At 44.6% G+C, this 26,793-nt stretch overlaps 2 protein-coding genes across 5 annotated transcripts in view; both read right to left on the bottom strand.

Annotated features, from left to right (window-relative positions):
* Positions 1-254: 254 nt before the first annotated feature.
* On the bottom strand, positions 255-15,929 carry mfsd14a2 (major facilitator superfamily domain containing 14A2). The gene is made up of 12 exons (XM_079751375.1): positions 15,721-15,929; positions 13,324-13,419; positions 10,930-10,992; positions 10,227-10,354; positions 9,645-9,759; positions 9,084-9,302; positions 7,794-7,907; positions 6,351-6,422; positions 5,848-5,960; positions 5,047-5,144; positions 4,376-4,533; positions 255-2,945 (listed from the first exon to the last, which is right to left on the bottom strand). Exons 1-12 carry the CDS (start codon positions 15,802-15,804, stop codon positions 2,733-2,735), a joined length of 1,473 nt encoding a protein of 490 aa, XP_079607501.1. The 5' UTR covers positions 15,805-15,929; the 3' UTR covers positions 255-2,732.
* Positions 15,930-17,451: 1,522 nt separating this feature from the next.
* Positions 17,452-26,793, bottom strand: part of LOC307085415 (myosin IXb) — a 29,109-nt gene continuing 19,767 nt past the window's right edge. Inside the window, exons 26-42 of one of the 4 annotated variants that reach the window (XM_079750200.1) lie at positions 25,979-26,176; positions 25,015-25,115; positions 24,837-24,901; positions 24,350-24,540; positions 23,305-23,412; positions 22,858-23,028; positions 22,567-22,599; positions 22,361-22,472; positions 21,928-22,001; positions 21,135-21,327; positions 20,575-20,703; positions 19,905-20,010; positions 19,581-19,712; positions 19,147-19,270; positions 18,819-18,922; positions 18,438-18,562; positions 17,452-18,195 (exon numbers count right to left, since the gene is read on the bottom strand). In XM_079750200.1, coding sequence (XP_079606326.1) covers positions 17,849-18,195; positions 18,438-18,562; positions 18,819-18,922; positions 19,147-19,270; positions 19,581-19,712; positions 19,905-20,010; positions 20,575-20,703; positions 21,135-21,327; positions 21,928-22,001; positions 22,361-22,472; positions 22,567-22,599; positions 22,858-23,028; positions 23,305-23,412; positions 24,350-24,540; positions 24,837-24,901; positions 25,015-25,115; positions 25,979-26,176 — 2,313 coding nt within the window. In that variant the 3' untranslated portion in view covers positions 17,452-17,848. Of the gene's footprint in view, positions 18,196-18,425; positions 18,563-18,818; positions 18,923-19,146; positions 19,271-19,580; positions 19,713-19,904; positions 20,011-20,574; positions 20,704-21,134; positions 21,328-21,927; positions 22,002-22,360; positions 22,473-22,566; positions 22,600-22,857; positions 23,029-23,304; positions 23,413-24,349; positions 24,541-24,836; positions 24,902-25,014; positions 25,116-25,978; positions 26,177-26,793 lie in introns of those variants that run through there. The other 3 variants (XM_079750202.1, XM_079750201.1, XR_013812372.1) reach the window with 3 other exon arrangements.

Here is a 26,793-nt window from a genome sequence, read left to right as displayed (position 1 = left end):
ATCCTGAAAAAGGATTAGTTACATAGTTATAATTTTTCCTAATTTACATTTCACTTCTGCCATTTTAAATAATCAAATGATTAACAAAGTAATTTGTGGATGTTAAATAAAGATGTTCCTTTCTTTAGACATCCCCATTACTTGAGTTGATATGCAACTGGTTCCAAAATTCTCTGCACCAAATCACATTAATAGCTGGCCTGGATATAAAACATGAAAATACACCCAAACCCACAAAAACAAACTCAAACAACTCAATGTACAATAAACCTTTAATAAATAGTTTGTCATTAGTTTCCCATATTTACAGAATATCCACCATTTACTCATGTTGCCATTTTCGTTTCTTGGCTAATTTTAGGCACACAAAGAGGGGGCTCAGGCCACAAACCACGATGTACTAAAAAAGGAGTGGCTAGCTAGGTAGGTCTAGGAATCTATATGTATGCACCATACAAATAGTGGCCATCTCCTTGAGCAATAGATATATACATTAGCTGTATGTACAGGTGATTTGTGTACATTTACAGTCGTCTAGGAGTTGCATGTGTGCACATGTGGCTGGTGCAGAACCATATCAATTTATGCAAGGTCCAAACGCAGGGGAACACTTTGCATGTGTTGGTCCAAAAATGTTTAAAAAAAAATTAAAGGGTTAAAAATGAAAAGACAAGGGAGATGAGACAATAATGCCAGAATAATAGTCTATGCAGGACTGCTGTGAAATAATAAAACTATGGCAGCCATCGTATGATTTTGGGTTGGGGTATTCCGTGTTAAGTCTGTATATTAACATGTAATGCTTGTCTTGGAACATTCAATGATTTTTACTTCCTCTGCTTATTATATTCTAAAACCAAACAAAAAAAGCGTATCAAAGCTGTAGTTAACTTCAATGTTTAAATGTTAAGGTTTTAATTTGAGACGTTTGGACGAAGACAAAAACAAAAATGGACACTTGATAATTCCTAATTTTTTTAGACGATTCCAAAAAAATATTGGATCAAGTTTTAAAAGGCTATGAGAAATAGCATTCAAACATACAGATTCAGCCATAGTTAAGACAACAAAAAAAAACAACCCAAAAAATATCAAACATTCATATACACTAATACACATACACACACGATGCAAAAACCATAGCAGAAAAACAAAATTGGCACAAAATTATGCTTCACACTCACTTTTAGCTAGTCCAGATCAGATTATGATTTGGTTATTTCAATGCACTTGAGTCATTTATAAAACCAGTCATTCAAAATAATGTATAGAATAAAACACCAGTTGTACAACGGCCCATTTTCTGTTTGATGGAGCCATAGCGCTGCAAGAAATGTAGTCTTTGAGCAGCCGTTAACACAGGGATGGACACCACATGGTTTTCTTTTAAACCACTTAACAGTACATGTTTTCCCGTATAAAATCAGATCTTTTCCAACTGCAGGAGCAGAAATGATATTTGATTGAGCCAAAATGATATTCTTTCCAAAAGACACTATAGGTTTGCAGAAGCATAAGCAAAAACAAAAACAAACAAAACCTTTAACTCTGCCATAACCTAACCTAACCTCAGAATAAAATAATGTTACTGTAAGTTGGAGCCAATAAGAGGAAATGGAAATGCATGTCGGGGCTCCGATGGGAGCGATAGATCACAAGAGCCCATTCAGACCTTGGTCTTCATACAGGTTGCCTAACTTATATTTTATGTATCTCAAGGTGCTTCATGGCAAGAATTGTTTTCTGTAATAAAAACTTTGAGCATAACCTTCCCTCGATAAAAAAAAAAAAGAGGAGCGAGGAAAAATATACAACCCAAACTGTACTGCTGATCTAGACGGACACGGCTTCTTTGTGGAGAAGAGCTTCATTAAACATTTCTCAGTTGAATAAAAGCCTAAAATCAATGGGGATGGGAGGGAGAGAAACCAAAGCATTTTGCCTCCTGCACTGGCTGATTCAACTCGTTGTAGATAAGGTGGCGTCTTCTTGCTCTTATAAGGAGACTCATCGTCAGTCCTCAGACGCCCCCTACTGTATTAACTGTGAAGTTTTCCTCTGCTCACAGTTCAAAAGTGGCTGTAGTCCCAACTGACAGGCAGCACTACACCAGTTAGCATTTGAATGGCCAAGAGAGGACAAGTGCTAAACTAACTGTTATACTCTTATTGGACACAAGGGGCACCTTTCTCCTCTCAAGAGGCTATAATACAGAGAACAAGAAGACTCTCACAGCTGGGATTTGGGTCGGCCCATCACAACCTCAACTAAGGGACTTCTATGGGGCGGTTACGTGCACTGCTTCACCCTGACGGAAACTAAAGAGTCCAGCTCGGCAAAACATCCTTTACTCTCTCGCAAAAACAAACACACGCACACGCACACACACACATAAACAAATGCACACACACGCACACAAAACAAGGTCAAACTTCTCTGCCAACATAACTCCATGCCACCGTGGCTGTAAATACAGGCCACTACAAAATTGTGGGCGGGGCGGGGTCCAGGAATTGTGCCGCGGAATTCACCTGCACACACCCAGCCCCCGGGAACCTCCGCTGGCACTTTGGTTCTACAGTGTACCAGAGGGCATGAAAGGAGGCTTTACGAGGACAAACGGTGGCATCCGACCATGCGTGGAAGGGAGGGACGATAGTTGGGGGGAGCAGGTGCGAGCGTCCTCTGAGCCCCCCCCCTCCCCCCCCCCCCCCCCTCCCTGGTAGCTGGGGCTATACACTGCTGTCCTCCAACAGGGGCTCTTTGCCCTCGGCGCCGCTGCCCTGCGGGCTGTGCGAGTGGCTCTGGGCCCCGTTGCTGTGCTTCTTGTAGGCCCCGGGTCTCATGCCGGGCCCCGTGTGCTCCGGGATGAACAGCGCCACCAGCAGGGAGAGCAGCACCGAGCAGGCGCCGAACAGGAACGGCGGGCCCGGGATGATGGCGCTCTGTAAAGAGAGACAGATTCAGGCCCGGGGCTTAGCATGCGTTGTGACAACCGGTAAGGAGGATTACCATCGTTATTTTGGCGCACCGTTTCCTTTCACAGGATATGGCAGATTGTGGGACGATCTAAATCTTTTTACAAGCCAATATGGCCTTGCACCATGTACAAAATACAATCTTATCTTACTGAAGCATTTACATTTTCGAGAGATCTGGCAACACCAACCTTGGTCGCCAAATGAACCTAGAGAGATTCAGAGAGATAACTGCGGTTTGAGACTTAATGGAGAAATCCGGTGTAAAATGGATCTGAGATATGTTTAGTATGATAACGAGTTGTAATGTTCGTTTGGTAGCAAAAAAACGCGTGTAGACGCATTCTTAAGTTGGCTTTTTTGGCCGATTCTACCAAAACGCTATAAACTTGGAACGATGGGGGCATGTGTTATGGTAAAAACTAAAATCGCTATTTTAAACAACTTACAACTAACTTAGACAAGATGGCGTCGACGGGTGAACTACTGATGGTATTGTGTGTATAAAATGTCATTTTTAATAAACAATCTGTACACTTACGAAGTTATCAATGCCTCGTTTTATATGTTAAGACTCATATTATACTACCAAAGAAGTGTCGGGCTACTTCTGGCCTTTTAACTGGTTTAAAATAGCGATTTAGTTTTTTACCATAACACATGCCCCCATCGTTCCAAGTTTACAGCGTTTTGGTAGAATCGGCTAAAAACAGCCAACTTAAGAATGCGTCTACATGCGCTTTTTGGCTCCCAAACGAACATCCCAACTCGTTATCATACTAAACATATCCCAGATCCATTTTACACCGGATTTCTCCTTTAAATCACGCTTTGAGGTGCCTTGTAAGAAACCAAACCGGTGTTGGGAAAAATAGTCCGCCTAGTTACTTGAACAGATAAACTGAGACGGAGAGGAGATAAAATTGTCGGCACGAGGGCCTCGGATTTATTTAGTATGGTGAAAAAGGTTATACTGAGCTATAGAGCGTAAGAGATCGATCGAGCGAAAATGTCTAAGTCCCTAACAGCGCTGAGGTCGTCCGGAGCTTCGCCTCTGTAGAGGTTCTGCTTAAATGAGCGTGATGTCCTTCAGAGTGTATCAGTCTTATGTGTTTTCTTCTAGCGAATTGTGTGTTGCGAGTTGTGGGAGTCAAGGCTGGTGTGGGGGCTTCTCGAGAACACCTGCCTGGCCTTGAGCACCCCGGGCTGCGGCCGAGTGTTATCAGCAGATAGATTTGAATGAGTGTGTCCATTGTGTGAGCATCTGATGGCCTCTATTGTTGGGACATGTCTTCACCATGGGCCTTAACGTGTGCCTATATCTGTACTGTATATGTGGTGTGTTTGTTAGGTTATTTTGGCCATCACCGGGCCCGGGGCATTTCGGGGGGGCTCACCTCGTCAGTGGGGTTGGCCATGCTCGTCTTGCCGCCTTTCCCACCAATGTCATCGTCGGTCAGCTCCACATGGAACAGGTAGAACACAAAGCCGTACAGCGCAGGGCCCAGACCGTTACACAGACCCCTGATTCCTGTGATCATCCCCTGGACCACACCTGGGGATGGAGGGTGGGGGGTGTGTGTCCGAAACAAAAACACACCAAAAACGTAAGGGTCACGTCACCAGGGCGATACGATACATTTCATGCCAAGATAATAAAAACGACTTGAGCTCCAGCTCACAAAGTGTGTGGGTAGAAGGGCTTCAACTAACAATCGTTTTCATAGATGGGATTCATTTTGATTAATAATTTAGAAAATGTAGCAATAGCAAACGGCATCACAGGTAACCAGAGGTCCAAGTTACATGAATTAATTAGATTTATTCAATGCGTTGATACTGTTGGATGGGATTATAAAGATTGTATATTTGGCAACATTAAAGATTTGGTAATGTCAGTCCAAAAGTGCCACGTACGTTGCAGATGTAAAAGACCAGACGTACCGTTCTAAAGACATCCCCGTTATTTAAGATGAAGTTGCGACTGTTTCACACACTATACTCCAGATCAGACACACACGGTTCAATAAAGAACAGAAAAGGCAGAAATCATTGTAAAGAACCCTACCCTGTTGGTCGGGTTCGGCGTTGCGGGACACGATGGCGCTGATGGCGGGGAAGGTGATGCTGGACATGGCCGCCACCGCGCCAGCCGCCCACATCATCCTGCAGAGAACACGGCCCCAATGTCACACAGAACACTGCTTGTTGGTTGTCCCGCTCAACTTTCCCAACAAAAAAAACATCTTGCTTTTTGACCCTACATTTTACCGCAGGTACCACCACTGCTAATTTTTAATTAAAGAAATTATTTGATTAGTTTGATTCTTAAATGTTTTCTTTGAGCACAGCAGATTTAGCAGTACCGCGATGTGTGATAACCCAAAGGAACCAGAAGGCACAATAATCCCCAGGAACAAAGTTAGGTTTTCACCCATCTGGTTCCTCGCAGTTCACCATACGAAAAGGGAAGGATTAAGAACGAGCTAAACTGGGTAAATGCAAATAAATATATAAACATATACAATGTTTTTACATAATTACCCATTTAAGAACAATAGCTCTATTATTTCGATGCAAAACATGCTTTTTGTGCTATTTTAATTGCTGTCATTTCAGAGGCGCTATGCCTATGGATGGTCCGAGACTATAGACGTCTTCTACATTAAAAGAGGCGGTTGGTTCAGTTTCAGCCCTTGGGTTGTTGTTGTTTTCCTTCTTTCAAACCACACGCCCTTACAGTTTAAAGTGTCCTTGACTACATTTGCATAGCAAGTCTCATTAGTGTTTTCATTCACACAGCCAGTGACTCATCGGAAGGGTTCGCTTCCCTCCTTGGTGGCGTGTGTGCGCAGGTGTGAGTACTGACCAGGGCTGGGAGCCGAAGCCGTACCAGGCCAACTGGAGGATCTGGAAGCCCAGACCCAGCAGGATAGTGTTTTTGTTCCCTATGGAGCGCATCAACATGCCCAGGACCACCGTCTAGGGAAAGAGAACACACAATTTATTCTGCAGTCCCTCGCAGTACACAAGTCCCTATTCTGGATCAGGCATTTTTCTGATAATATAATTATAATGTTATTATTATTATATTAAAATCAAATCACATGACAACTATGCCTGAAAGAACTGCGACTTAGGAATTAATATACACAGAACATTAATAAGACAAAATGTTATGTGTATACACTTAACGCCTAACCAATCACATACATATCCAAAGATACATTTTCTCATTTGTATTATACACCATGATAAATACAAAGCTCTTTAATTAAACTTCTAGATACACCAATTTTACTTAAATGTACACAAATACAATGCCTTCTTTCAAATACATACAATAAAGTGACAAGTGACCTATCCGGGTACCTGAGCCAAGATGGAGAGTATCCCGACCACCGCAATGAAGGCAGCCACTGTCTCAGGGGTGAAGCGTATCACCTGGGGGGGCCACACAGCATTCACACCACAGGTCAGTGAACGGCTCCAGGGGAAACATTCCAAGCGTTTGACATTGGCGGGGCCAATGTCCAAAACACACCGAGTTGGGTCTGGCTATCTGAACAGCTCGTAAACACCAAGATATCCGAAGAATGACGAGCAAAAAAATGAACGTACACATTTTGAATCGCCGGTTTCTAAATAACGGGGCCACACAGACGGCTTGGTCGCGGAACTTTGACAATCTGTACCTGTACTTTTTGGAGTTGACTGTGGCAGCACTAATTTAGACATCGTTGATGGGTACGGAGCTAGCCTGGGGTTGACATTAAGTGTACGGTGGCGGTGAACCACAGAATGCCTTCATGGCGACCCGGTTGGTACAGCAGATCAAAAGGACACAAAGTTAAATATAGCTCGTGGAAGCACTGTTCCGCCAAACACACCCTTCAAAACAGAATCAGAAACGTTAACGGGATAGCACGGTGTCGCTGGAATAACAACAGCGCCGCTGTGCCTCGCAGTGTTTTCTCTTGGGTGGAAGCGGGTCAACCCTGCGCCGCTCCGCCTGAATTGATAGAAACATCGGCGACAGCAACTGCCATAAGGCGGCATTTACTATTGATCTGACAGTGTAGAAGGCTGGGATTGAAGAAGGGAGAAGAGGGGGAGTTGAGGGTAGGCGGGTAGGAAAGGATGCACCCAGGGACCTCGATGCGTCCATTTTATTTTGCTAAATAGGTCACACAAGGGAGTCTGAGAGCAAGAGTGTCAGACTGGCCCAACAGGTTTTTCCCGAGAGCGGTGGGGAGACAGAGAAAGGAGCTGTTAAAACAACAACAGCGTTCCTTTATGCTACCAGTTTAGACAAGGAGCAGGTCACCTTGCCGTCAGTTTATCTTAAGGCTTCTAACTGCCAAAGCCTCCCCCCCGTCTCCCCCCCTTCCAATCCATCCTCCGTGTCTTGAATCCCATGACAGACCTCTGAAGTGTGACTGGCTGCTGATTTGAAAATGTCATTGACTATTTGGCAAGAGATTTGTTTCTGCTGAGGCATCTAATAGGGGTCTACTTATCCACCAAAAAATATGGGAGAAAAAGACAATGGGAACTTACAAAAAGCACCGGACTCAGCACACCTACTTTTTCCAATCTTGTTGAGGAATGGTTGAGTGTGTGTAATCAATTTCCATTTCAGGACAACACCCGAGATGGCTGGATTTTGAAGGCGTTGTGAATACAAAAATATATTTGAACACCCCACCCCCTTTGTCTGAGCTTTGTCACATTGCTTACCACTGCATCAAGCTAGGACACGATGGACCACAGCTTTAGCCAGCTTTTAGAAAGAGTGAGCGAGTGAGTGTTTACCTGTCTGAGATAGAGGAAGAAGCTGGAGTACTGGCCAGCCTCTGGGAGGTAGGAGAGGAACACGGTGATGCAGATGAGCAGTACTGTGGAGTCCTGGCCAACCTTACGCAGAGACTGGTGGCAAACAAACACACAGAACAGGTTGCATTAATACACTTCTAAAAGCATAACTCAGACCGCGGGGCAAAAATCCTGTGTGTTGGACGACATGGGTTCATCTGAATAGTATGCGTTTTCTCTCATTAATTGATTTCTGTAACCCCTCAGCTCCCATCAGCGTGGCGCCTAGCGAGTGCTCCATCAACCTTTACGTTTCGGCTGGGAAACCCCGCCACCGTAATCAATGGAAGGTTTACCACAGCCAGACATGGTGGCTCCGTCCAAACCGACAAACCGCTGAGCTTAAGTTCTCGATGGTGAACCCTTCCCTCATAAATTATGATGTTATCGTTGTGACGCTCGTTGTGAAGCAAAAACAACGGCAAGGTGACACGACGCCTATGGCTGACACAGCACTTTCGGCTAAGCCTAGGTCTAGAGAGCTGATTATGGACCCACGTTCACGCAACGCAAGGGGGTTACGGACCCGTTACGTCCTCGCGGACCCTCCTTGCGTCCACCGCAAGGGCCTGACGTGCGCCTCCCAAAGATTGTAACCTTCTGTTGAGGCGACGCAGCAGCAGGGGCTGGGATTGGTCCGCTCGGCAAAACTCGACGCAGAACCAAAACAGGTTCACGTCCTCAAGTTGTACTGGATGTGCACCATGGCCGTACGCACCTCAAACTGAGACCCGCTAGACCCAGCCAAAAGGCGCTGTATTGTTCCTCATTATATTGTTTATCATGCAGCACGTCACGCTAAAAAGACAGGACTGGAACGAGCTGACGGTTCTACATTCTTGGAACGTTGGATTATAAACCTCTGGCTGAGGGAGTAGAGAAATGCCCATCAGCCATTGGACAGAGTTGAACTCCGCCAAGGCATGACAATAGCGGTCACTCCAGGGACAGCTCTCTGGAATCCGAGTGTGTGTGTGTATGTGTGTCAAGTGTGCTACAGCAGAGAGCAAAATGTCCTGCTATGCTTGTTCCTCTGAATATACACTGAGCCAACCACTCACTACTTGAACCGCTCAGTAAGAGGAGCTTATTGCCCACACTAGACTGAGCAGAAACAGTCCTCTGCTTTTTGAAAATCGAATCCAGTCCTCTCAAGTACCCCTTTTCTATGCTTTAACCGGAAAACGAAACAGAGAGGGGGGGGTTCCTCAGAGAGGGGGGGTTCCTCACAGCAAAGGGGTCCGCCTGCTCCCAGGAGATGGGGGCTCCCCACGAGGCCGGCCTCATCTTCTCAGGGAGAGACTCTGGCACGGCCACCAAGATGAAGCAGATGTCCAGCAGGGCGATGGCCGTGGCCAGGATCACAACCAGGGTGTCGCCGTAGGTCACTGACAGGTAGGCCCCGATGGCAGGGCTGGTCACGAGGCTGGCTGCAAAGGTGGCAGACACCTGGAGAGGTGGTTGGGGATGGGAGGGGGGGGAAGAGAAGGAAGCACGGAGTTGGGGTTACTGGATGAGTCAGAAGGAAGCTGCCGGAACCTTTCTGTGTTCCACTGTGAGCAGTGTTATTTTCCAATAGTGTGTGTGTGTGTGTGTGTGTGTGTGTGTGTGTGTGTGTGTGTGTGTGTGTGTGTGTGTGTGTGTGTGTGTGTGTGTGTGTGTGTGTGTGTGTGTGTGTGTGTGTGTGTGTGTGTGTGTGTAATCCCACCGATCAATTTCTGATGATTACCCAGGCTACTACCCATCCATTAAGTCAATCCCTTCCCCTGAGAGCACAAAAGGCCTCCTTACCAAACCGTAAGCCGTGCTCCTCTCGTGCTCCTGCGTGATGTCAGCCACGTACGCAAAGATGACGGAGAAAGTGACGGCGAAGACGCCCGACATGGAGATCACCGCAAAGTACCACCTGGGGGGGGGGGGGCAGAGGAGCGTTTAGCCACAGAGCCGTAGATTAGAGGGACGACAGGTCAAAGGGGATACGCAAAGACCTGAGAGAGGCAACACACCGTCTGCCTCTCTATGGCTTCGGTTCGACAGAGCTCACGCCACGCCACATGTTTTTCATTTCACTACGTGGAGCCGATGGTGCTAGACATACGCCTTATCATTTCCATTTGATTAATGTACGCATTATAGCGATTTGACTGGCGGAACATCTTGTTATGACTCCTACACTCACACACATGCCAGCCAGACCATTGGTGGGGTAGAGCGATTGAGGAATGCTTCTCAATGGTATGCGTCAGTGTATCCCAACAGTGTACCGCGGGGCAATGGCTGCCTTCGCAAGAAAGATCAGATGACTGGCGAAAACGTGTTTTCTGACTGACGTCAGCGGCCTCTGGCTTGCTCTCGGGATGGGCGGACGCTTACCACGGGCTGATCTTCATGAGCGGGATGGGGGCGCACGTGAAGAAGACGGTGAGCAGCAGGAAGGACTTTCGGCCCCACACGTCCGACAGCGCCCCGATCAGAGGAGCGCTGAGAAACGATAACAGTCCCTGTGAGGAGAGGCGCAGAGGAGAAGAGCGTGAGGAAGCCCAATGGAGAAAAGGAGAAGGCACGATTTTGGGAGCGTTTGAGGGCATTTGAGAGAATGCGAAAGAGAAAGCATACAATGAAACTAAAGTAATGGCGCGGAGCATTGGATTATGATGAACTGTTATTTTCAGATTCAACTCCGACAAGATTATAATAGAATTACAATGCAAACCTAGAGTGTCTGATTTATTAGAACAAAGCTATTTGAGGTCTTTTATTAATCACTGCTGCCCATATTCAGTTGGAAGGCTGAAGGCTCTTTGGCAGATGCCCTGGTTATAACACTTCATCACTTGTGTAGGTTTGGATCCTATTCAACAATTTGTCAACAAGTATGAACCGCCTGAGATACTCATTAGGCAAAATACACACATTTAAGCCAAAAGACCCTTGACGTCCCACATTGGGTCATGGTTATCACGAAGGTTACAAATGCACTGATTAAAATAAGGATTTACCTCTGGAAGCCAAGATAAAGGACAGGAAAATGGAGCACAAATTAACAGTTGGGGTGTCGGTCGGTGCCAACTCTTACCTTGACTCCATGAATCAGCCCATTCATCAGGAATGTGTGCTGGGGGAATGTCTGGCGCAATACCTGGGGAGACAACATGCAACATTAATAATAACCCTGCAAAACTACTTCAGCCACAAGAGGCAATCGCACAAGTCAAACCATGACCTGCGCTCAATGGTTGGCTTCCAAATGTTAGTCCAACCAGGGATGAGCAAACAGATCAGGTAGGCCTGACCGCAATGTCAACAGATGCAAAAGCAGCAAAAGATGCCCTTGGGCCAGTTATATCATGAGAGCTACAGAGAGATGCATGAATAGATAACAATTGATTTGGAGCGTTGATCAGGTTCCAGCACACTATCAGGTAGGAGCAAGAACAAATATAAGAACAATTGAGTGGATATGATTCAGAGTAGTGATGTGAGAAGAAGTGTATCAATCTCAATTTATCCTGGTAATCCATAACATGGAATAATACATGGAATAAAATACTTTCAACAGACAGACAGACAGACAGACAGACAGACAGACAGACAGACAGACAGACAGACAGACAGACAGACAGAGACACACACACACACACACACACAGACACCCCTGTAGCCAGGGTATATCTTATCAAGATGTGTTAATACAAGGCCTTCCCTAGCAGTGGCTGGGAAGGATGCGATACAAAGGGAGATGTGGGGGAGGGTGACTGAGTGAGTGGTGGCTCATTCACTGTCACTTTATCAAATGGATTTCTGTTTTGGTGCACGCACACAATTTCCCTCTGGACCATCTTGTCGAATGGCACAGAGTGCGTCAATTCGATCAATCGCATTTAGCTTGGGTAACAACGGTTAACCCTGACACTGGGGCTTCTCTGGACCTTTCCCCAGTCTTCTCCTCCTCCTCCTCCACTGATGCCATTAACAATGGAGCCGTTATCCTGGACTAACCACCAAGCTCCTCCTCCTCCTAATCAACCATTAACAACTACGCACTTTACCATGGCTGTGTAACCGAGCACATAGAGTCTGCATGACAATAAGGAAGAGGTCAAATTCAACCTCTGTTAAAACTAGAAATACAAGTGCATCCATGAACTTCTTTCATTGATTTATGGTGTAAAGAGACAGAACTATGAAGTATGATTATTTTAGAAGCCAAGATAGTCAGCCTAGGACCCAGACGAAGCCTGAGTGAGATCGCTCGATAACAGGTGTCGATTCTGAAGAGCTGTGACCTTGAGCAAAAGATTGCCTGGTGAAATGGCTGAAAATGAGTGTGGGGAGACGGGTTCAGCAAAGAGCTTAAAAGCAGTTTTAAGTTCAAAGTTCATCTCCCTGGAGAGTACATGGAGCTCATGTTGGTCATTGACCTAGGATGTACAAACATGAACAAAACAAAATGTATCTGTCACGGGGTTTAGGTCAGAAGGAACCAATCATCACACATGCGGTCAAAGGAAGTGGTTTAGGCGAGAAACTACACTGTTGTTTACAAATGTAGGGATGTTCTCAATAAGGGCAGTGAAGCAGCCTCTCTAATGTGCTGCCATGCTCTAATTATCCAAAAATGATGCAACTAGTAAAACATGGAAACAAACATCCACTAGTAATTAGCATCATTATAACCGTCACTTTCTGATAACTGTATGCCATAAGGCTATGGTCTTTGAATGTTTGCTTATCATTTTGTGGTGATAACAAATGCTAGGTTTTAATGTAAGAATAACTAGCTATCTTATTTAATTCTACCATCGAAAGATGAGTGGAAAAAATTAAAATGAAATTAAAATGAACACAATAACCACTTCGTTTCCAACTCCGAAACAAATGCTTCAAACTAGAATTAAATTAAAATGTGCGCAAATTATCTTATTTTTCACATCAGGATTTTCCCCCTTGGTAACTCAACAGACTCAGGGGAAAAAGCTGACACCTCCGGGACTGCCTACAGAATCGCCCTACACAGTCAGTTCTGTGCACTGTGGACCAAGTGGAGCGTCTGGTCTACGGCATGTTCTGACAACACAGACCACTGAGCCCCTGATAAGCCATCTCAACAAAGAGCCGGTGCTCAGACAAAGCATTGTTTGATGCCCTTTTCATATTTCCCAGTCCATTAACACCAAGCAAAGCATCAGCCAGTGCACACACAAACACACACACACACACACACACACACACACACACACACACACACACACACAGATACAAAGACAACAAGAGTGCGTCACAGGGGTGCCCACCCCCTTTTGATTAGCAATTCAATTATTTATGACGAGCAGTGCTGGGCGCCTGTGATTTCCCATCAATGGGAAATGTTCCTTTAGCGATAGGTCTTTAAAAAAAGGAGGTTTGTGAATGCATCAGAAGAGAGTTATGCCAATGTTCAGGAGTGTAGGTTGTGTGACGACGGGCTCACCGTGAGCATCGGGGTGGTGAGAAGACCCCATGCGAAGAACTCCAGAAAGATGACGACCACGGCATGGTAAACACTGGGTTCACCAATGCCCTGGGGCTAGAGGGGAGACGGTTAGAGACGGGCGTTACCAGAGAGGCTTACACACACACTCACCACACAAAGTAAACACTAGCTCAACGCTAATGGATAATTTATATACATATATATGTGTGCATAGTAGGAAGACACAACCCTCATGGCTTAACACGAGTCAACTACCAGAGAAGACAAAGTAGATACTCTTTGAACCGTTAATGCTGTCCTACTAAGGGGACCCTGTTTATGTTCATCATTAAAATGTTGTGGTCTTAACAGTGGTTAAGTTAGGAACAAGCTGGTACAATTCAATGAAATCCAATATCAATACATTTTACAGCAAGGAACATTTTACCAAGCTAATGATACTAGTACTACTTATTACTTATTTCACACAGAAATCCCTGCCCGACCACTGCAATCACCTTCTTAAAACGGTTCTTGGTATTACAATTACTCATTCTACACAGCGCGGCAAACGCACAGAAAATACATCACACGGAAACAGCCCATACACCACAATTGATCAAATGCTGATATACAGAATCAAAAAACATATCCGCTTCTATTACTAAATTATGAGAAATGCCGGTATATATCCGGGTCAATGATGACACTCGAACAGAACCTTCCCTCAAGAGGATATGTCATTACACAGTGATAGAATGAACTGATTGCACATCAGGAGAGTGATGTGAGTAAGTGTATGGTGAGCAGAAGCCTTGGCAGGAAGCTGTTTTACATGTGAAAACACTGTTTATAAAGTAGGCCAGAATCTGCTCAAGGAATATACTACAAACCAGTCCTATTCCAGGTGGTTCATCATTATCCCCATGGCGTCTGGTACAGAGCATTATGGGACCACAGCCATGGGTGTGACAGACTATAGAGATACGTTACCACTAGAGGTTGTCCAATTCAAAGCCCTCCCCCTGCACCATCTATTTCAGTTACAAATTTGATCACGCCACCTGCTTCACTGCAAAATGAGGAACAAATAGTTCCCACAAGTCATTTCCTCATTGTTGCAGCACAATTGATGGATCTATAGTTAGACGTAAAAAAAATATATATATATATAGTTGAACCTATAAGTAAAATAGGCAGACAGCAGCCATGTCAGTGCAGGTGCCCGGTTTTAACAGGTTACATCATGTCAGGTGTTAAACCCGAATCGCAGCTACCATTGGTCACTGGTATAGTGATCTGTCAAAAAGCATATTTAACCTGAGTTGTTAAAAAAATAAACGTGTTAAATGTGTGAATTCTAGCCTTTACTTTTCGGACCATCACTTCAAGTAAAGCAGAGAGCCCGAGGTTAGCTTATGTCGAACCCTGGCCTAGACATTGAAGTGAACGTTGTAGCAGCTGTTTACAAGATTAGATTAGGGTGGCTCGTATTCGTTCTTAATAAACGTTAGCCATCAAGATACTGACTTCCAACCTAAAAACGATATTATACACCCCTTACACATGGGCTTAGGTCTCGACTGACGTTTTTCGTTTGGTCATTCAACAAGCCAACGGGTGTCTTGTTTAAAGGTTGAAATGTGGATTTGATCGACTATTTCGTGTAACATGGTGAACGTGTGGTTGCTATAAACTTGTCCAACAAAGCTGCATATTCTCCATGCGATACTCGTCCCTCTAATTCCAGAAGCGAAGTATCCAGCTAATATATATATATATATATATATATATATATATATATATATATATATATATATATATATATATATATATATATATAACTAGTAACTATCGGTGGTCCGTGCAGCTCAAGAGTTGGGTTGAGTTTGGTTAGTGCTGAACGGGTCATCCACTTGACGTAACTTACGAGGACCTATTTGAAATCACCTCATGCTGACATGTCCTAATGTTACCTGAGGAACCTAGTCTCAACACCCCTGGACACAAACACATGGATGTTGACCAACGCCAACAAGTGCATGTTGAATTCACACGGTCGGGCCGTGTTTATAACCATCTGGGTGAGAGTAGGAACTGTACACACGGTAGGTACCGTGTGTACAGTTCTAGCTATAGCGTCCCTTCGGTGGAGCTGACGTGTAAACGCTCGACGTCGGGCTAGCATCGCAGCTAGCATCAGAGCTAGGTACAGTAGCTAGGTGGATGCTCGTCCGCCGAGCTAACGGTCAACAAGCTCTGGCGTTATACACGAATAAAGCAGCAACACAAACACACACATAATGCAGCGCAGTGGGGCTTCACCTCGGACTGTCAAGTTGGCTAACTTTGAATCACTGAAGGCTAATGTATTGAACTGACAGGCAAACGAGGAAAAATAAATATTTAACTCACGCTGCCTCCATCTTTTATTATAATTTTCTTTGCAAGAAGAATGCTGCGGTTCAGCCGCTTTTTCTTCTTTTTCTCCCCCGTCATAATTAACTTATGTCCATTCTTGGGGTTAGCGGGTCATCGTTGTATGTATCAGAATAACTAATATCTATGTTGTTGATTTGTAATCTCGCCACCTCGCTATTTGGCTCCAGCCAGTAGCGAACCAACTAAATGATTTCCTATCCCCACCTCACTTTGGGCCGTCTTCCTGTACTACACGTTAACCCGCCCCTCGGCACAATATCTACCATGGATTGGTTGACACGAATATAAGGAAATTGTGTTTATTCGTTTGATTGGTCAAGCACAACTCTTGTGCCATTCATCAGAAATGTTTTCCCCTCATATCAACACCGGTTCTATATAAAACAAAAGGACAAAAATGTTAAATGGTAACATACAATCAGCAGTGAGCTCACTGAACCGAGTTATTATACAGATTTATGGGTCGTGTAATACTGGGAAATAGACAGCATTTTCTAAATGGTAGACACATTTTCTGGTCAAAATATAAAAATATGAGTTCTACACTTATGTTATATCTTAATCAATTATAATAATGAGGTTTTATGTAAAAGCCAAGATGTACCTTTGCTAATGTTGAGATGCAAATAAGGTGGCAATTTTGTTTTGTTTGAGACATTTGGCAAGACTATGACAGCAGACAAAACATTTTTCATAGCTTAGAAAATCTACATATATTTTTGGAAAAACGTGCACAGACATGAAGAAAGAACAATTCTCTCTGACAGTGGCAACAGATAAATCAATGAATTGTGTCCGGAAAGGCCAAAGCTGTTTCCTCTGCAGGTCACTTATTCCAGATTAAACACGGAGAAATATAAAACACTAAGTCTAACATATACTATTATACACTAGAAGACATCGTTTACTTTCTCCTGTGCATGGCTTAAGCTGTTAAGATATAATATTAAAGGGATGCTATATAATTCTTCCGCCGGGTGTCGCTCAATCAAAACAATAACAAAATACGTAGTTTGATGACATCATGAAGTAGCATCGGATCCTGGGAATTGCTGCCTTCACCTTCGCCGGTGGAAATCGATCTGACATGCATATAGATTCAGTGAACATTGTGTAGATTCAGTGAACAATGTGTAATATGTAGAAACTCTTGTGGAGATAGTTTCTTCAAAAAGCATCCAAAACACGGACACGATTACTTATATTATATTTAGACCGTGTATGAAGTTTTCATTTTTGAAAATCCTAATGCTGACTCGTGAACTCCGGATTAATTATATTATAATTATATATAATATATATAATATAAGATTATATATACTTTGGCAGCCATCTTGTCTACGGGGGAAATCCAGAAACAACAACGTTCCTATCCCACATGATCATGTTTTGATTCAGAGAGCTTCACAGACGATCCGTTGTCAATGTGTTGGAGGGAGGGGAAGAGGAGGATATCAATGTTTTGTGCAGCTCTCCAACGAAATAAGATTTGACCCATTTCAAATAGCAAAAAAAACAGTGCAAAGGTGAATGGTGTCATTCTCTTGGATTGATAAAAAAAGAAATGCTAAAAGGTTAATACCTGAGACATATACCCAAGAAAACTCCGCTAACCCTTACCGTTTTCCCCATTACATGCAGCCTCACCAGAGTTTGAACAATATTTGTATCATTTGGGATATTGGAAGTCAAAACTAGACAACATATATAACAGTATCAGTTGTAGGTATTTTAATGCAGAAATGTTACATATTGTCTCTTTAAATTCACCAATTCCCCATACCAACTTGAATTGAAAAGGTGCTAATTCCAAATGTTGAAAGCATAAAAAAAGGACACGTGCATTTTCATATTGCCTGGCCGTTACTGTTATTATATGCATACAATAACCATTTTACCATACATATTTAAAACACTGAAGAAAAATTTTACAAAATCTCCCATCATATAGGCCTACACAAAAAGAGTTGCGGGACTAAATCCCCAGCAGCTTATATCATGACGGATCGGATCGGCAGGATTGCAGAGAATCCACAGTTCTTGTTCTCTTGTTGCAGTAATACAGCTCTTGTAATTCTCTTGCTACAAATGTTTCTCCGTCTTATATCCCAGGGCACTGTTCAGAGTGTTCCTTGTCTGCGTTATCCGTGTCTTCGTCTATAAAAGGGATGTCCAGGCCATCTAAATTCCCATTGATCTTCTTCCCTTTGAGCTGGGGCCCTTTGGGAAGGGCGGGTACTACGGGGAGGGAGGGGGCGTCAGTCGGGGTGGGCTGTGAGGGGCTGGCCTGGTCAGCCGGTGGGTCTAGAGGTGGGGGTTCGGTCAGTGGCAGGGGAGGGGGCTCGTCGGTCCGACCCATCCTCTGCTTGACTCTGTCAGCCAGGTCTGGGGGTTTGGGGGGGCATTCAGGCTTTTGGCTTGTCGTCGATTGTGCTCCGCAACATTTCCCTGGAAGTAAGGTGAACCATAAGTGACAGTCAGTGCACCTGGTCTTGCCGTGTAACTAGCATGCATGCACGCACGCACGCACGCACGCACGCACGTACACACAATGTCGACAACCCAGTTGAGTATTAAACGTTAAACCAAAAAAAACCAGCGAACAAAACCAGAAACATGGTTGTCTCCATATCCGACTTCTAGTGTGAAACCAAAAGGGAAGTGTGAAAGGGCCATACCTCTCTACTGACCTTCGGAGTCCAGGCTCCCCAGGCGGTCCGAGCCCAGGCTGTCTGAGCTCATGGACCACTGGGTGTCCAGGTTGTCGTCGGAGTTCTCCTGCTCCAGGTCGGGAAGCGTGCACGCCAGGTCCTCCCTGGAAGCACCGCACACACGCACGCACGCACGCACACACGCACGCACACACACACGCACACACACACGCACACACACACACACACACACACACACACACACACACACACACGCACACACACGAATATATTCAGAGCTGTAGTATTTCAGGTTCAAATTCAAAAGTAAATTGTTAAAAAAAGGTTACATTATTCAGATCCGATCAGACCGAACAAATTGGTTCAGTAAGGATGCAAAAAAAGGAAACTTTGTCTCACTTCTCCTCCTTGATGGATTTGATTCTCTCGATGAGGCTCTTCTCGTAGTCATTGTCAAAGTTGATCTGCTGCATAGCGTCCTTTTCTGCATCTTTCTCAGCAATCTGAGGAAGGAACGGGGTAGGTAGTCGAGGGGTAGTTTTAAAGGGGATGTATTATACCACCAGGCGTGAGTGTGATTAGCCATTACAAGCCGTTTTGAAAATGTGCAGCTTCTGACATCACAGGTGGGCGTTTCCACCTAGATGTGTGCCGTCCCCTTTAATATCAATCGCAACCACGATTTATACTCTACTCTGCGTGGGTATGTTCCTTGATCGACCCTCACCGTGTTCTGCCTTTTCAGCTTGAGCTGGTTGATGGCCAGGGTCTCGGCGTACTCCAGCTCCTTGATGTTCTGTATCTTCTCGGTGTAGCGCCTGAACTGCTCCATGATAAGGACCTCCACACATCTGCAGACGATCACAGCCGACATGAGTCGTCTATGTGTTGCCCGGAGATATTATGTGCAACACCTGGATTTGTTGTTACAGCCTTAGCGTTTATATGCTGAGCCTCTCCAAACTAGGACAAATGCAAATATTATAAACACTATAAATGCCTCAAGGTTAGAGAAACAAACGTCTGGTCCGGCAATATAAAAAGGAAAGGACTGTATTCCATCACTGAGATCGATATCGCTGTGGATCTGCAACGATGGGGTTGGCCTTCCAACATCATGAGAATACTATGACTATGGGGGTGATGAAAAGGGCGACTCACTGGGTGGTTTTGTTCACGTCCTTCATGCCGAGGAAGGGGTCGTCGGCCTCAGGGGAGCGCATGATGCAAGGGGCGAAAACGATGGCCAGGGATGAGGCCGTCATCCTGTTGTGCTCCTCCTCCTTCGCCACTCTAGAGAGAGTCAGACACACATCGCCGTCACGCGATGCAAACAAATTTCGGGGAGTTACGTTGCAGTATTATTGCGCAAACCAACCAGAAAATCCCCAGTGTTAGTCCACACGCAGGGCTGTGGGTTGTTTAGCGTTTGGCAATGCCACAAGGCGAGATAAAGGAAGATATTGTTAAGATAAGGGCCTTTACTTGACAAGATGGAAGATCAGCCGCTCCAGTGTGCTGTAATTCGACTCAGGGAGTTCATCAACCTTTTGGTAGATGGCTCTTATTCGCTCCGATTTCTCTGGCAACTCTGCAGGGAAACATATTTGCGAAAACATGATGATTAATATAAATGTTATAATTAAGGTTTTGCAGGTTTGAAATTTGCATTGGATGATCCATAGGCAGTTGGATGCATAGGATGTTTTTGAGGTAATCTGAGTAGGAATAGGGATTGAGTAATGCTCCTGTCAACTATCGACCACTTCGGGCCTTCACGTCAGGGCACTTGATCAAACTCCTGACAGATGGGCTCATTAGGAAACAGCAGCTGCGTGTGACAGCACAAGGCACCTGCCAGGTTGGCGTCTTTATCACAAATCTCTCAAAGGAGAACTTAAAATAAAATGCACTCAGCATGTTCCCTTTGTAAAGAACAGCATCTCCATCTGAGGAAGACTAGGAGACGGGGTTTTGTTTCTGCAGAAGTGCACTTTTCAGACATATTTGTTTCTCCAGTAGTTCGCTTCGTCTCTTATCGGGGCTATGCTTGCGCTGTGAGAGGTCAAGTGCTCTGCGTGTATAGCTTACTGCATAAAGGGAAGCCAAGTGTTGCCAAGTGTTTGATTAACCACATTGGTCAAAGATTACCCACCGGCCGCGTGCAGGAAGTCATTGTACAGGTTGAACGTCATGAGGGGTTCGGGGAGTTCCCTGAACCACCGTTTGACCAGGCCTGTGATGGTGTGGATGGGGTAGTTTTCTAAACATGCCGTCTCGGGATCTGAAAAAACAAAGAATAAGCATCGAGCTTCAGATCTGTAGGACTAGCTTATCCATGGACAGATGTGTCCCTTTAACGAGCACCACAGCCCACTACCACCACACCAGATAAATGATACATGTATAGCAGGAGAAAGTTTCATAATTTAAGTACTCTGAAACGTCTCGATCAGATATAGTTCTGTAGGATTGCAATACACTCTTTGATAAATGTGAGCACTTCAACCTTGTTCAGGCAATCATGTCATCTACTATTTTCTTACTCCAAAAAAGTAAGACATGCATTCAAGCGGATGCCTCTCATTCCCCCATGAGCTGTGGTCCTCGAGGACGCTCTAGACTTGGGGAATCGTATCCCTCCTCCCCAAACGGGGCACATCTGTGTCCTAACCTACGGGCTGTACAGAACTCTGATTCTAGGCCCAGGCTCACTTGTCTCCAGTATCTGATGCAGCTCCCTGGCGCGGCACGCCGAGCCAGACTTGCGGTAGATGCCCTCGGTGTCCAGGCCGTTCATCTCCACATACACCAAGAGCATTTCCAGCACCTGGGGCACCGGCTGGGCGGGGCTGGAGAGCACGCTCACATCCACCCCGAAGTGAAGGGAGCCCGACGTGCTGCTGTCCTGACGCACGCGCACACACAGACACACAGTGTTGGGCGTAAAGATAAATGTGGTCCATGTTCAAGGGTAGAACGCACATAGACTGAATGAGTGTATACACATATGTACACTTAGGAAGACGATTCCTTCTTTTTCATTGTTATGTCCTAGGTTAGGATACCTTATTTGAAGCAACGAAACTGATATAATCGGGCAACGCATGCCGCGCCCCATAAAACGCTAATCGCTATTTTCAGCCCTTGTCGAGAGTATGATACAAATGTGACCTTGCACAATACTCTTTAATACAAAACAGTTTATACATTTAGTTTCTCTTCCAAAGTTACCCTCCATTCTGTTCATTTGTGCAAACAGGTTAACAGTTCCTGTCCTATTACCCAATACAAACTCATTACGAAGACTTGGAATGATAGATCGACAGGCTGATATTTACTTAAAATCAAGTAGTGCATGTCTAGGGCATTGCAAAAAAGTCCTGAGTCTTTTGTAACTTCCTATCTTGTGGAAAGTCCAAGACCCGGAGAATGTAAGAGGGACTGATGCGTCAAAAAGGTGACTAGATAGAAGCAGCTTCTGCAATATTCAAAACCATCTACATACCTTCCTTGCACAGCGTGTCAAGCAGTCTGTGATGATTTTGGCCAGGCATTTCTTGTGGCATATTAATTTGCAAGCTGAAACAAAAACATGACGTTACATCCATTGAGCAGACTTTTGTCCAAAACGGAGCGCTACATTTTAATTTTTTTTATTAATTTAATGTCTGCGTAACAATAGAGCGCAAGGCTTCCTGGAGACCTGTGTGGCGCCTTTCATACACAATCGCACATTAAAATGCTCATACACAATAACGGTACTAAAAATACTTCACAAATTTGGCATGGGTCGTTACTATGGGGATAACACGCCCCCCTCTTTCCTAAAACTGAAGACCCAAAATGTCTTTTTTTTCATCTCGTAGTGATTAATTCCAGCTGTAACAGTGGGTTCACTGGCCCTTTAAACACAAGGTCTCCAAGCTACAGCTCCTTACCACTACACATATAGGCCTTCTCCATCCCCCAGATGTAAGAGCCGCACAGGTCACATGACTGCATGATGTTGACCTGGTAGGTGCTGAACATGTGATCCAGAGGGTTCTCCATCTTTAGGGAGAAGGGATATACGTCAGGGCCGTTCACATGGCAGAGAACCTGGAACACCATTCCTAATAATAAGGGGATCACATCAGAAACTTACACATTTTTCCTTTTTTCTCCTCTTTTTGGTTTTCTTGTTGGCAAGGAAGACAAACAAAATCGTACAATTAGGTAATCTTTTCTTTTCAAAATGTGAATAATATTGAAGTGAGGAACATATCATGTTTCTAAACATATATACATCCCCTGTGTAATAATAGTTATCTATGATTATATAAATACAATAATTTGCAGGGAATCAAATGATTTCTAAATATATTTGGAAATCCATGTTCATTATTCAGATCTAAAAGTAACAATAACCAGCCTCTAACAGCTGTCTGTCACCTACCTTGACCGGTTCGGCCTCCTCCTGTTTGACCAGACCCCTGATGAAGCCGTCCAGCATGGACTGGAACAGGTTGACAACCAGCGTCACCTCCGACAACCGGTTGGGGCTGGCCAGCCGGTTCACCTTGTTGTGGTAACCTTTCAGCAGGTCTATGTAGCTGACCTGGGGCTTCTGTTAAAAATGAGGCAAATATTGGATTTATTACCAAGTACATTTTATGATTTTTATTGATTTCTCTGAAACGGAACCAGACACGCTAATCCAGCTGTTTCCAGTTGCCACAGAACCTACAAATATATTCAACTTCAACTACAATTAAACCTTTGGTGTTGGGTTCTTCCGAAAAGCAGGTAAAAAATGGTCTTGACATAACCCCTTAGACGAGCACATTGAGAGATGTAGCGGTTAGCTACAGCAACATTGTCCGCGTCCAGTGAGCTAACTCACCGGGTAAGCGTACATGCACTTTATAATGAGCCTGAACTCCGAGGTGGCGGAGAGGAAGATGCTCTCTGTAGCGGACAGATCTTTTATCCTGGCGTTCAGCTCCATCACCTACACATCCAAACAAGAAAGTTAGACTATACAGTTGAAAATATAGCATTCGGTTAATGACATGGGCTGGACTTTTAAATCAAACATTGTTGGTTGGCTCCTTTTGTATCTTGCATTCCTTTCCTAAGAAAGATGCCTTCATATTATATATTACATTTAATACTTTGGAATGTTCGACATGTTTGCATGAAAATCTCACATTAATGAGTTGATTAATATAATGAATATAATGCAGATTAGTATATGCTACGCGTGAACCTCCTAACAGTACGTTCACACCAAAATCTATAAAGCGTTTCAAGCGATAAGCGCCCGTTCACTTTCTATTAGACATGCGCGATAAAGCAATGGGAGCGATTAAACGCTTGAGCGATAGCTTTAAAGCTGTAAAGCTGTTAATGAGAGTTGAAAACATTTCAACTTTATGCAAATAGCTATCAGCGATTTAGCTGTAAATAACCCAACAACCAATCGGAATATTTTGAGGAGCAAGATACAACGTTCAAATGGTCCAAGTGGTGGGCAATAAGAGACAGTAAGATGGCGCAATTTGATTGGTTCGCTATCTTGGGATATTGGGCAATATCCCATAATTGAGATCTGAAACTTGGGATATTGTTTTCTGCGCATGACGTTCGTCTCGTTACGCTAATAAGAACAAATAAGCCGCTAATAATAACAAATAAATCCCGGCAAAAAGGGTTATCTAGTTTATTTTTGGAGTATTCACGTGTAGTATATACTAAAATTTGTATATACTATATATTACAGTATATAGTATATACTAATTAACAATTATTCACCTCAGCCTCACCTCTTCTGCAAATAATTGTTAATTATAGTTAATTAATAACACATATACAAACCACTCAATGCTGTTGTCCAACTGATCTCTTTTTATGGTTTGTGAATTTAACAACCTCCGACCCACCCTCACCTGACTGCCCAGGAATTCGTCCAGATGCCGCAGCTCTTTGCTGTTGGCCACATCTCGGTCCAGTGCGGCTTTCAGCTGCTTGCCGCGTGTGGCCCGGCTGATCAGAATGCTGGGGTTTCTGACTCGGAAGCTGTCCTGGCCGGGCCTGTGATGCGGCTGTTTGGAGGAGACGGCCAGTGGGGCTGGAGATTCTAACGATATTAATGGAAAAAGACTAATCGTTGGGTCTTGTAGCATTAAAAGCAAACAATAAGAAACCACTGTATTTGCTCTTTTGTTCTCCAGTTTCCTATTCACTAATACTACCCCTACTACCAGTTAAGTAATTCAGGAGTAGTTTGTATTTGTAGCTTGTGTTACAGGGCTGGAACAGGTGTGTTTTTTTTTAGACCACTAGTAGAAGTGGAGAGTAAAGAAGATATTTGCAAAATGTTGGGACTGTGGAACTGTTGAGGGACACATTGGTCTTTGTGCTAGATCAGCCTACCTTCTTTGCAGGCCTCGATCATTAGGGGAGCCTTCTTCCTCAAGATCTTGCTGAGAAACCAAGGCCTGGATGAAAAAAAAGAAGAAAATACAGTCTTCTCACACAAATTCCGCTCACAACTTCCTTATACACGATCGACACCGCTCGATACCGGCAAATGAACAAAGTGAGAACAGACCTCTCGGGGGTGGTTGGGTTTGAGCGGCTTAATCGGACGGAACCCTCGTGGGTGCTTTTAGGAGGCAGGCTGAACCGGTTCCCGTCGGGTTCTGCTGATAACTGAACAAGGTAGAGGGAATTCAGGCTCCGGTCAAAGACATGCCTCCATGGACCATCTCTATGAGACAATACTTTGATTCTGCTCGCAGTCACCAAAAGCCCACCGCCAAGCAGCACGGCAGCATCCCCACCGCGGCCCTCCAGCGTGGCCCCACCCTCTTCAGGGGGTAACCAACGTGTATCGTACCCGGAAGCATCCCATAGTTCCCCAACCACCACAGGACCACATTGAAAGAAGCAAAGAGTCCAGCGAACGGCATCGATCTTGTACACTCTGGCCCTGCTGTTTGTTGTTATCATGCAGAGCTATTCTCCCCACAAAGCTTTTTGCGAACAAAGTAAGTAGAGTGATTATCATTGCTATGATTATCATTACGGTTTGCCGTCTTTAGTAACAACTCCCCAGTGTTAGTCTGAGTAAACTTGAAAATGGACAATTTGCTTTCCAATATCACATGTTTCACCATAGTGATAAAAAATATCTGCATTGTGAAGAAGAATACAGTTAATGGCTACACGTACGTAAAAATAAAATAAATGGTTTACATCAGTTGTGACATCAAAGACCTCAGAGGGTGTGGCGGCTTCTGTTTGAGTCAAATCCTCTGGAGAACTGGGGCCCTGACGCTGTACAGTTTGCAGGCATAACATGCATTTAACATAAACATAAAGAGTCAGAGGCGAGCTGAACGCCAGACACGGCAATGTGTCTGGCGTTCATTCGTAGGCCAAAGCTCCGCTTTCAACCGCTTTCTTTCAGGGTTCCCAAAAAGCTCAGGAGGCTTAAGGGCGGACGGCAGGGCGTTGCATGCAAGGCCTGCGTGCAGAACGGGGCACCGATGGGCGGGTCTGGGCGGGGGTACCTTGCCCTTGGCTCTGCTTCTCCAGACGTCCACACTGCTAACCGAGCTCTTCATCCTAGGGCTGGTGGGGCTGATGGGAGGCAAGGGGTAGTGCCAGTACTCGCTCTCCCGGGAGCGCCGCAAGTTAAACATCACCCCACTGCGCGCGTAGGCTAGGCGCCGCTTTCGTGTGGGCTTTTTGTTTTTCCGCACATTGCCCTGATTAGGACCGGGAGAGCGTGTGAGGTCAGAGAAACACTAACGCTAACCAAATCCCTCCCCCCAGCTACCCCAGAAATATGAGGAATCCAAAAAATTAGGAAATCTAAAGGGGAAAGCTTGTAGGGTGATGTCCCAGGACCTTACCTTGTCACACTGACAGAAGGTAAGCCTTTGGTACAGACCCAATGAGGTATGACACAGAATACACAATTCCTTTTAAATCAAATCCAAATATCAAGCCGCCATTAACACAATGTTAGAACCCCAAATCATATGAAATATACAAATGTTAAAAGCTCAGGTTAATATAGAATCAACAGAGAATCCCCTTGAAAAGGTGCTGTAGGTGAGATTTAAGAGCCATAAGTTGAACGTTATATGTTAGAAATGGCATAAGGGAAATTGGCTCTCCATCTTGAATGGTGTATACATCCTGTCTGTCAAATCAGAGGTGTGAAATGCAACACTTCTCAGCGGCGGGGAAACGTAGAGAGGGAGCAGAGGCAGGGGACAATTTTTTGTGGTTTAGTTTAACTTTTTCAAAATAACTTGTGCTCTTTCGTCCTCTCTCTTTACAACTCTCAAATCTCACCTACAGCAGCTTTATGATGACG

The sequence above is a fragment of the Pollachius pollachius genome (genome assembly GCF_949987615.1).
Source record: "Pollachius pollachius genome assembly, chromosome: 14".
In the NCBI taxonomy this organism is placed as follows: Eukaryota; Metazoa; Chordata; class Actinopteri; order Gadiformes; family Gadidae; genus Pollachius; species Pollachius pollachius.
This window is presented reverse-complemented; position numbering and strand designations above follow the sequence as displayed.

Excerpts from the sequence above, each read along its gene's own strand:
- mfsd14a2 (XM_079751375.1), bottom strand. The coding sequence starts at position 15,804 with ATGACGGGGGAGAAAAAGAAGAAAAAGCGGCTGAACCGCAGCATTCTT. Across the intron at positions 5,961-6,350 it reads TACTCTCCATCTTGGCTCAG|ACGGTGGTCCTGGGCATGTT; the intron begins GTACCCGGATAG and ends CTCTTTCCCTAG. Across the intron at positions 4,534-5,046 it reads CGCCGAACCCGACCAACAGG|GTGTGGTCCAGGGGATGATC; the intron begins GTAGGGTTCTTT and ends CTCCATCCCCAG.